The following is an 11,639-nucleotide window of genomic DNA, read 5'->3' on the forward strand; positions in this document are numbered from 1 at the left end:
CAACCATGTGGGAGTCTAGCACCTTAATCACCAGGATACCCGCTGGTCCTAACCTCCATTAATTAGTAAAGAAAGGTAAATCAGATGAACAATAATATATAATGTAAAAATAATTTCCTAGAGGAGACATGCATTCACCAGAAACAGAAAGAGTGAGCGAGGAGAGGGAGTGAGAAAGACCCCCGAGGGGGTGGCCAGGCTGCAATTTTTCTCTTTATTCTCCTCTCAGGATGTTGGGCATGCACACACGTACGAGCACATTCTTCAAGCAACCAGGTCTGGGACTCAAACTGTGCAGCTGGCCATGTGGATCCAGCCCCCTTAACCACCACTCCACTGACTCCCCTGCCCCATTTAAAAACAGTATTTGGTTAAGGGCACATGCGCTCACCAGAGACAGACAGAAAGAGGGAGGAGGGGGCAGCAGGTGGCTTGGTGGTTAAGGCACTGGACTCCCACATGGCTGATCAAGGTTTGAGTCCCAGACCTCGCAGCTTGCTTTCTCACTTTCCCTTTCTCTCTCTCTCTCTCTCTGGCTAAATAAATAAATAAAGTTAAATAAGTCTTAAAAAAAAAAGAAGAGGGAGGAGAAAGCGCTCCTAACGGCCATGGTCATAACACAATCCTTTCTCCTCCATTTCTCCTCCCTGTGGGGACTGGGGCACACATGCACGTGCACCTGGCGTTTCTCAAGCTGCCAGGGCCAGGACTTGAGCCACGTGTTTAGCCATGTGGGATCTGGCTCCCTTAACCACTAGGCCATGTGGCTGGCCTGAGAGATGTGCACTGTCCCCATCATATCAACAGAGGTGTCTGAGTGGCAGGCTCACCGCTGCGTGCTCTGCACGACATTCGTCCACACCAGGCAGGTCGGTGTATCCAAGCAATGTGATCATAGGATCCAGACAATCCTCCGACTCAGGAATTCCACGTCTACAAATTAAATACAACGAAGCAGCTAGAAGCAGAGTAAAAGATTTAGTTTCGTAAAGATTAAACTGCAAATGAATTCATGTGACTGGATGCCCAGGCTAAAACTCAGGCTTTAAGATTATTATTTAAATCTTTAATGAATTAGAACCCTGAAATCTTGTCACGTAGAGGAGTAAATGGTTTTCTTGGAACCCTGAATTCACTTTAAAGCCAGAGTGCTAATAGTTTAGAGAAAGCCAATCAAGTGAGTCCTTTAGATATGTGATGAAAAGTCAAGTGTCCGGTCTGTTTTTGAGGTCCACCTGTCCTAATGCTAGGGCCAGTAGCCAGTCTGCAATACAGATCATGTAAGGAATCCCCGGGATGTAATAAAAACATCCAGGGCTCATCAGCTTGGAACAACAATATTATTAATGGCTGCACACTGGTGACCCATATGAGGGCCCTTGGGTGTCCTCTTTATCTAGGGCACTCTTTCTGGGCCAAGGCTTCTTACTGAAATATAGAAGCAGGGCCTTTGGTAAAGAGATGCTTAGATTTTAAAAAGTGCTGGGTAAGCCGTTGTAGGAGCTGTTGTTCAAAGTCTTAATTGGTTTTGGTCTTACAGGAGGTGGGGCTGGGATTCTGCGTTGGCACCTTTTAAAAACGTGAGAGAGAACCTAACAGGGTCTTGACGTGACCATCTATTCCTTCACCCAGCCCTGGATCCCGGGCTGCACACGCAGGGGCTCCCCTGCGGGTCAGCCTCTCAGCCTGGCATTTTACTGGTTCACCACTGTTCAGTCCCCCTTACCATATCAACTTAAGAATAAAACGCCCGGGGCTAGCAGTGGCATGGTGGTTAAGGCGCTGGACTGCCACATGGCTGACTGTGGTTCAAGTTCTGGACATGGCAGTTGGCTTTCTCGCTTTCTCTCTGTCTGTCTCTCTCTCATGAGCCCAAGTGCCCTGCAAAAAATTTTTTAAAATAATAATAAATAAAATTAATAAAATTTCTTTTTTAAGAATTATTTTATTTAACTTTATTCTTTTTTATTTATTTTTTTAAAAATTTGAACAGAGAGGAACAGTGAGAAAGAGAGAGAGAGAGGGAAAGTGATAAAGCAAGCTGCCAGGTCTGGAACTTGAACCGCAGTCGGCCACGTGGGAGTCCAGTGCTCCTAACCACCATACTCCCTGCTGGCCCCAAATTAAATAATTCTTTAAAAAAAAAAAAGAATAAAACTCTTGGGCCAGCAAGTGGCGTGGAGGTTAAGGTGTAGGTTCCACATGGTTGGCTGCAGGATGCAAGTCCTGGATCTGACAGTCTGGAGATCACGCCGGATGCATGTGTGCATGTCCGAGATCCCAGAGGAGAATGGAGGAGAAGGGACTGTGGCATGGCCATCCTCCCTGGGGGTGATTTCTCACTTTCTTCCCTCTCTCTGTCTCTGTCTCTGGCAAGCACATGCACCCTATAGCAAAACTGGACAACAAAAGGAGAAATCCCCACATGCTCGCCAGTGTCATGCTCATCATGGGCCCAGGTGGAGACTTAGTAGGAAAATGCTAACGACGCTTCCAGCATTGCAGGGCGCCGGTGTCAACCCCGCACCAGAGCGGCCAGGCCTCTCGGGGCTTTCTTCAGGGGTGGGCCCTCACCAGACTAAGCACGCCTCGCCTGCTCCTCCTGCAGATTATCTCCAGTACTCCAGGGCCTGCTTCCTCATCTCTGTCCTCACCATGCTCCTGAGCCTTGGCTGGCTCTTCAGCTCTTGCCTCCCTAGGAGTGGAAGCATGACCGCCAACTTGGATCTGAAGGTATCCGTGCTCAGCTTCACCTCAGGTACGACCTAGACGGGCAGGGGAGCCCACACAGTCGCGGTAACAGTGGTCGGGGCTCTCGTACGCTTTCTCGGGTCCCTCTGCTCTTCTTCAGCGTCACACTGAGCTGTGGTTCCTCGCTGTGTAGGACGTGTTAGCTGACTTTCACCGAGGCAGAGGCCCGTCTCGCTCACCTCCATCACCCTCAGTTCTTACCCTTTTTGTCCTTTCTATACCTATGGCCCCCAAAGGCAAAAGCAGAGCTGGGGGTGGCAGTCAAGGCAGACCAAAGCCACTGCTGGGTTGTGACACCTTTCCTTCTGGTCCTAGCCACCTGCTTACTCCTCTGCCTCAGAATATTTCGGGCGCAGGTCCTCTGGCACACTACGGACGCCATACAGTCCGAGTTCCTGTGGGCCTATTATTTTGGATGGTGGAGTGACCTGCTCTTCACATGTGCTGGTGAGTCAGCCCCCTGCCCGAGCTGGCAGGATGGGGACGGAAATGACTTCTGGAAAGGGAAGTGGAGTCCAGGAGATAGAGGAACCTGCCTGCTCCCCTTCTGGACATTTATACATGGAGAGGCAGAGTCATATGGGGAAGAAAGCAGGAACTCTGGAATCCGAAAACCTAGAATTAATAACCTGTTCTAAAAACTAAAGTGAGGGCCTACAGGTGGCAAGGAGGTTAAGGTAACAGATCCCACGTGGTCGACAACATGGCAGCTTCAAAAATACGCTGGGTGTGTGTTCACGTCTAAAATCCCAAGAGGAGAGTGAAAGAGAAGGAATTATGGCATGGCCATCCCCCTTGAGGGTGATTTCTCACTTTCTCACTCTCTAGCGAGCACACATATCCTATAGCAAAAATCTCTCTAAAAAAATAAATATAAAAATAGGGGACCAGCAGGTGGCATGGTGTTTAAGGCGCTGGACACTCCCACATGGCCGAACATTGTTTGAGTCCCAGACCTGGTAGCTCGCTTTTTCACTTTCTCTCTTTCTCTCTCTCTCTAGTCAAATTAAAATAAAATGAATGAATAAAATTCAATAATTTAAAAAAGTCAATAAAAATAAAGGATGAGTCAGAATGTTAAAAGTCAAAGATTGCCCCTCTATTGAGTCTCACTTCCAGTTCTTTTCTTCCCCTAGGAATTATCTCTTTCCTCAATCACGTAACTTCCAGATCTCCTCCCCATGATGACGATGTCCCCGTGGCCCCAGCAGAGGCGCCACGGCTGGGCATTGGCCCGGTGACTGTGGATTTGCCTGCTGAGGATGAAGGCTCAACCCTCAAGATGGAATCTTAAGTGAGGGAGAGAACAACTGTCCAGTGAAGGGCTGGGATGGCGATGGGGACCCTAACTACTGCTTGTCTAGGGCAGGAGACGAACTGCCCAGTGAAGGGCTGGGATGGCGATGGGGACCCTAACTACTGCTTGTCTAGGGCAGAGAGAAGCTGAGTTGGGAGAGATAGCTCAGATTCTGGGAAACCCCCAATACCATGTCCATATTACTGAGGGAGACAGCATTAAAGCTGATGAGGTGTCTGTGTGAGTGGGATCCAACGTATGTATAATAGTCATAAAGAACGTGATGAAAACTCACGTAAGGGCACAGCCTGGTGGTTAAGGCAGGCTGGATCCCACATGGCCAACTGCATGGTTCGAGTCCCAGACCTCGAGGTTTGAGAAACACACTGGACACGTATGTGTGTACATGCCAAAACTCCTGAAAGGAGGGAGAGATGGAGGAGAAGGGATGATGGCATGACATTCCCTATGGGAGGTAACTGCTCACTTTCTTGCTTTCTCTGTCTTTCTTCAGTGGGCGCATGTCCCTTCTGGCAAATTAAAAAAGAAAAAACTCACTAAAGAAAAAATTTCTAAGTGAAAACATCAATGTTTAGGGTCCTGAATATAAGAAATTTAGAGACAGATGCAGTGTGTGGAATGGAGATCAGAGTTGTTTTTGTTTTTAAGATTTTTTTTTGCCCTAGAGTACATGCACTTCCCAGAGAGAAAGAAATTGAGACAGAGAGAGCGAGAAATCACCAGGGAAATAGATAAAGTTAAATAGAATAATTCTTTTTTTTTTTGAATTATTTTATTTAACCATATTTATTTATTTATTTAGATGTGACCAAGAGAGGGACAGAGAGAGGGGGGGGGGGGGGGAGGAAAGTAAGAACGCAAGCCTCCAGGTCCCGGACTCGAACTGCAGTTGGCCATGTGGGAGTCCAGCGCCCTAAACCAACAAGCCACCTGCTGGCCCCAATAAAATCATCTTTTTAAAAAGAATTATTTATTTAATTTTATTTATTCATTCATTTTCTTTAATTTGACCCAAGAAAGAGACTCAGAGAGAGAGTGAGTGAGAAAGTAAGAAAGTGAGCCACCAGGTCCAGGACTAGAACTGTAGTCAGCCATGTCGGAGTCCAACACCTTAACCACTACGCCATCTGCTGGTCCCCCCCAATAAAATAATTAAAAAAAATTTATTTATTATCATTATTATAGTTTTGACCAGAGAGAGACAGACAGAGAGAGAGAGAAAGAGAGTGAGAAAGCAAGTCACCAGGTCTGGGATTTAAACCATGGTTGGCCATGTGGGACTTGAGTGTCTCAACCACCATGCCACCTGCTGGCCCCTATTAAAATAATTCTAAAAAAGAAAAAAAAGAAAAAAGACAGAAAGGGGACCAGCAGATGGCGTTGTGGATAAGGTGCTGGACACTCCCACATGGCTGACCATGGTTCGAGTCCTGGACCTGGCGGCTTCCTTTCTCCCTTTATCTCTCTCTCTATCTCTTTCTCTCTCTCTGTCTCTCTCTGGTCAAAATTAAAATAAATGAATAAATAAAATTAAATAAATAACAATTAAAAAAAAAAGATGGAAAGTTATTTGTGAGGTTTAGATTGAAGTACTAAGAACTTCAGAATCACAAAGAAGGGGTCAATGGGTGGTATGGTAATTAAGGTGCTGGACTCCCACATGGCCAACTATTGTTCAGGTCCCGGATGTGGCAACTTGCTTTCTCACTTTCACTTTTTCTCTTTCTCTTGTTGGTAAGGACATGTACCCTATTAGGCAAATTTAAAAGATAATAATAAGAAATAAAATTAAACAAGTAATTCTTTAAAAAAAAGGATCACAAAGAAAGTGATGAAAAATGCATTAAAGGCCATTTCATATTAGTGCTCTGTGAGTAACTGGGAAAGACTGCTATGGGGTGTGGGGGTGCCCAGGCCACCAAGCCTTTCCAGATTTCCATAACCCCACAGTGCAACACCATAGCAGAAAAGAAAGCGCTCTCGTGGGGCCAGCAGGTGGCACGGTGCTTAACATGCTGGATTCCACATGGCTGACCGTGGTTTGTGTTGTGGACTAGGACCTGGTGGCTGGGAGACCACACTGGGTGCATGCATGTGCATGCTCAAAACCTAGAGAACAGAAGAGAAGGGACTGTGGCGTGGCCATCCCCCTGGGGGTGACTTCTCACTTTCCCTCTCTGTTTCCAGTAAGTGCATATGCTCTATGGCAAAAACCTAAAAAAAAAAAAAAAAAAAAAGAAAAGAACAAGAAATACTCATTTTTGTCCTTTCTACCCTAATTAGCCAGGCTGACTTTTACCAAAGATTTAACTTCCACAGGCCTAAGGTTCTTTATTGATTAGACTCTGAGATTCCTTCTACTGCTCATTTTATTTTAAAACATTATTTATGTAATTTTATTTATTTGTTCATTTATTTTAATTTGACCAGAGAGAGACACACACAGAGAGAAGGAAAGTGAGAAAGCAAGCTGCCAGGTCTGGGACTTGAACTGTGGTCAGCCATGTGGGAGTGTCCAGCACCTTAACCACCATGTCTGGTCCCACTCATCTATTTATTTTTATTTTTGTGGAGAGGTTTTTGCTATAGGGTTCGTGCACTTGTCAGAAGGACAGAGAGAGACAGAGAGACAGAAATTGAGAAATCACCCCCCAGGGGGATGTCCACGCTGCAATCCCTTCTCCTCCATTCTCCTCTTGGGATCTTGGGCATGTACGCACATGTGCCTGGTGTGAGTTTTAAACTGCTGGATCCAGAGCTTGAACTGCAGTCAGCTACATGGGAGTCCAGCAATGCAACCATTACATCATCTGCTGGTTCCTTTTACTTTTTTTTTTAGTCCAGTGTATTTCTTTCTTTTCTAAAAAATATTATTTAATTTTATTTCTTGTTATTATGTTTTTAATAATAATAGAGAGATGATAGAGAGATAGAGGGAAAGTGAGAAAGCAAGCCTTCAGGTCCAGGACTTGAACTGTGGTTGGCCACATGGGAGCCCAGCACCTTAATCACCACACCACCTGCCAGCCCCAGCCCAGTGTATTTCCTTTTCATTATTTTTCCCAATCATTATTATTATTATTCCAATTTTTTTTTTAAAACACTCAATCACTATTTCTCATTTTGCTTGTAAAAAGACTTTATCCATCATGAAATACTTCTCAGACCAGTCCAGTTGAGAATACTATACATGTCATTTGCTCTCAGGATCTCGGACAGGCGCGCACATGCACCCAGTGTGGGTTTTAAGTCACCAGGCCTGGGACAGCTACGTGGGAGAGCAGCGACATAGCCATTGCGCCATCTGCTGGTCCTGGGAGAGGGCGTTCGAATGATCTTACAGCCACCCTAAATTTCAGGCTTGTTGAACTCTTGCCAGTTCCCCACTGAGGCTTACACGGGCCACATGTTTTCATGTTTCTATGCACAAACATATCCTTTCTTCCCAGAACACTATTTATTTTTCCTCCGATGCTCAACTCAGGTCACACCTCCTTTTGGGCGCCCTCCATGTCATCCTTGTCTGAGCTAGATGCCTACCTGCTCGCTCCCCCGACCTGTAGCCCAGACTCCTATTACAGTCCTTGTTATCATGTCACAGTGTCAGGTAGGTAATGACTTGCATGTGTTTCCTCTTCAGACTGTGAGCACCCCGAGCTGAAATGGTTTTGTCTCATCTTGACGTCTAGCGCAGTCCATCACACAGGTAGAGAAGACTGACTGCTGCAGTAGCTAATAAAAACCAAGCCGGGGAACCCGCAGGTGGTGTGGTGGTTACAACGCTGGGCACCCCCACATGGCCCACCATGGTTCGAGTCCTGGACCTGGTGGCTTGCTTTCTTTCTCTATCTCTGCATGTCTCTGGTCAAATTGAAATAAATGAATGAATAAATAAAAATTTTAAAAAACACGCAGCCCTATGAAGCCCAGCAGCTTCCACAATCTGACAAATGAGTATGTCTTCAAAGGGTGGCTATTTTAGAATGGTCCAAACAGAGGCAGCAGGTGACATGGAGGTTAGGGTGTTGGATCCTACACGGCCAGCTTCCATGTTTGAGTCCTGGACCTGGGGGCTTAAGAATCACACCAGGTGCGTGTGTGCGCACGCCCAAAATCCCAAGAAAAGGAAAGAGAAGGTACTGCAGTGTGACCAGCCCCTGGGGGTGTTTTCTCACCACCTCCACACTCCATTCTCTCTGGCAAGTGCACACGCACCCTATACCGAAAACTTAAAAAGAGAGAGAAGGCCCAGATCATGATTTCTGTGTATACTCATGGCTGAAACACGACACGTTCCTACACCCAATAATGATGTAACTGTAACATAGGTCCTTTACACTTATACACTATTACTCCTCCCTTTCTCTTTTTTCAGCTGAGAAAACAGGCTCATACCTGGTTTAAAATGTGCCTCAGCTACTTACTTACCGAGAGGGCTTCGCAGCTCTGGAGCCGGGGTGCCTTGCGGAGCCAGTGCCTTGGAAAGCCAGTGAGTACGAACACTCGCTTTTGCGCAATATCCCTCAGACAGATGCTCTCCGTTTGCAACTTCCCGCGAACATTTGCTGAAGAAGAAAACACAGGCTTTAAGTCCCACGTGCAGTGTCCACATCCACTCATCTTTGCTTTATGTAAACAGATATATCAATCCATAACTATGGGATAACCTGTTTTTGTTTTTAATTTGGTAGTGGGTGTGAGCACTTGCTGGAGAGAGAAAGAAAGCAAAAAAGCACCTACTATGGGGCATGGCCACACTGGATCCCTTCTCCATCTCACCCTGCTTTCTGGATTTTGAGCATGCATGTGCCAAACTGCTGAGTCCAGGACTTGAACTGTGCTGTTGGCCTGGTGGGATCCAGCTCACTTAACCACTAGGCTACTCACTGGCTGGCCTGGGACTATTTCATTTTAATGTAACTTAGGTACAATGCAGCGATTTTAATGATTTTATTGCCCCTTCAAACTCTCTTTAAACAGGAATTTGCTCAGAACTTCAGTATTTGGGTCTGTCAAACCACATATCCAACATGTTAAATGATCTTTTCATGGGACCAGCAGATGCTGTAATGGTTTCGTTGCTGCATTCCTACGTAGTCGACTGTTTTGAGTCCCAGACCAGGCATACATACGTACATACCCAAAATCCCGAGAGGAGAATGGAGAAGGGACTGCGGTGTGGCCATCCCTCTGGAGGGTGATTTTTTGCTTTCTGTCTCTGTCTGTTTCTCCGGCGAGTACATGCATCCTAAGGCGAAAATCTCTCTCTCAAAAAAATGATCTTTTCATAAATATAAAATGTGAAGTAGCTCATCAAGAATTCTGGACTAGAAGTCACAGATCAGAAGCCCTCCATTATCACCTGGCCGATGATGTTTGTGAGGGCATAGGTGGAATGACAGCACTGAAAAACCGGTTCTGGCCTCATTGCAAAATAACCCTAAGGAGTGGCGTCTGGTTTCTGGAACTGGAAGAGGTGATGATGCCTTTTTAAATCATGGTGTTGTCTCCAAGGAAACAAACCAAAGAACCCAGAGAGAAACCAAATAAATCAATGAATAGCTTTCTCATTCCGGAAGGCTTCAGGGCTATGTGGACTCGTCAGGTGCTACTGTCTATGGGTTCCCTCGGATACCCCAATCTTCAGCTCAGAGACATGCACTCCCTGTCACAGGCTATTTTTAAAAAGGAATTATTTTATTTAACTTTATTTATTTATTTCAATTGGACCAGAGAGAGACAGAGAGAGAGAAAGCAAGCCTCCAGGTCCAGGACTTGAACTATGGTCGGCCATGTGGGAATCCAGCGCCTTTAACCACCATGCCACCTGTCAGCCCTGTCACAGGCTTTTATATTTATCTATTTTTTTAAGAGTTTTTTTGCTATAGGGCACGTGCGCTTGCCAGACAGAGACACAGAGACAGAAAGCGAGAAATCACCCCCCAGGGGGGATGGCCACACCACAATCTCTTCTCCTCCATTCTCCTCTCAGGATCTTGGGCACACACGCACACGCACCCGGTGTGAGTTTTAAGTCACCGGGTCCGGGACGCGAACCATGGTCGACTACATGGGAGTCCAGCGACATAGCCATTATGCTAACTGCTGGTCCCTATATATCTATTTTTTAAAAAAAGAATTATTTATTTATTCATTCATTTTTTATTTTGATCAGAGAGAGACACACAGTGGAGAGGGAGTGAGAAACAAGCCACCAGGTCTGGGAGTCAAACCATGGTTGGCCATGTGGGAGTGTCCAGCACCTTAACCACCATGTCACCTGCTGGTCTCAATATATATATCTATTTTTATTTTTTAGAGGTTTCTGCCTTAGGGTGTGCACATCGCCAGAGAGAGGGAGAGAGAAATAGTGAGAGAAAGTGAGAAATCACCCCAGGGGGAATGGACATGCTGCAATCCCTTCTCCTCTATTCTCTTCCTGGGATCTTGGGCACGCATGCACATATGCCTGGTGTTATTTTTAAGCTGTCGGGTCTGGGACTTGAACTGTGGTCAGCCACATGAGAATTGAGCGAGGTGACTGCTACGCCGTCTGCTGGCCCCTGTGCCGCAGACTCTATTGCCCGTGACCAAAGAGCACTGTATCATTGTGTCCAATCTAGCTGCATCCCCACATCAACCCTATCTTGTTGATACAGTAAGTGCTGGGACCCAGCAGATGGTGTATTAGTTACATTGCTGAACTCCCACATGACTGACCACAGTTCGAATCCTGGATCTAGCAGCTTGAAAATCATGCCAGGCACATGTGCATGCTCAAAATCTCGAGAGAAGAATGGAGGAGATAGGATTGCAGCATGGCCGTCCCCCTGGGAGGTGGTTTCTTGCTTTCTGGCCCTTTGTCTTTGTCTCTCTGGTGAGCACACGTGCCCTATAGCAAAAAATCTCTTAAAAAAAGAGCTGGGCCAGCAGGTGGTATGGGATGGTAAGCACTGAAATTCCCACATGGCCGACCCTGTTCAAGTCCCGGACCTGGAGGCTTGCTTTCTCACTCTCCGTCTTCCTTCCTCTCTCTCTTTTGCAAAACTCAAGTTAAAAAAATAAAATAAAATAAAATAAAATAATTCTTAAAAAAAAGAGCTAAAGGACCACTGGAGATTTGGGAGACAGATGGGCCTTTGTCCTAGAGAAACCACGTATCCAACATGTCAAATTATCTTCTTAGAAAAGGAGTGTCATGAAGCCCCTTCTTCCTCCCCCATGCAACCCTTAGGTGTTCATGGAGACTTAGAAGAATTAACAGGTAAGAACACCAGCATCGCATGAATGCCCTATTGGGGGGTGCCTGTCTCTCTCCCTCATGGAAGAAATAAACCAACTTAAAAAATGCATAAGCACCTAGTCTGGTCTAAAAAAGAGTCAGTAACATATTTGCTCACTCTCTACCCATTAATTCACCTGTTCACTCAAATCCATGAGGCAACATGATGACCTAGTTATACTGGGAAGCTGGGGCTGGCAGGTGGCATGGTGGTTAAGGAGGCTGGACTCCCACATGGCTGACCACACGCTGGAGCCCTGTACCTGGCAGCTTGCTTTCTCACTTTCC

At 46.0% G+C, this 11,639-nt stretch overlaps 1 protein-coding gene across 1 annotated transcript in view; it reads left to right on the top strand.

Annotated features, from left to right (window-relative positions):
- Window positions 1-11,321, top strand: part of TMEM202 (transmembrane protein 202) — a 14,653-nt gene extending 3,332 nt beyond the window's left edge. The window contains 5 exon segments of the mRNA XM_027767800.1: window positions 2,609-2,758; window positions 3,067-3,198; window positions 3,888-4,045; window positions 10,644-10,727; window positions 11,304-11,321. Coding sequence (XP_027623601.1) covers window positions 2,609-2,758; window positions 3,067-3,198; window positions 3,888-4,045; window positions 10,644-10,727; window positions 11,304-11,321 — 542 coding nt within the window.
- Window positions 11,322-11,639: the final 318 nt, after the last annotated feature.

This window comes from Tupaia chinensis, unplaced genomic scaffold, assembly GCF_000334495.1.
Source record: "Tupaia chinensis unplaced genomic scaffold, TupChi_1.0 Scaffold144682_1, whole genome shotgun sequence".
Lineage (NCBI taxonomy): Eukaryota > Metazoa > Chordata > Mammalia > Scandentia > Tupaiidae > Tupaia > Tupaia belangeri.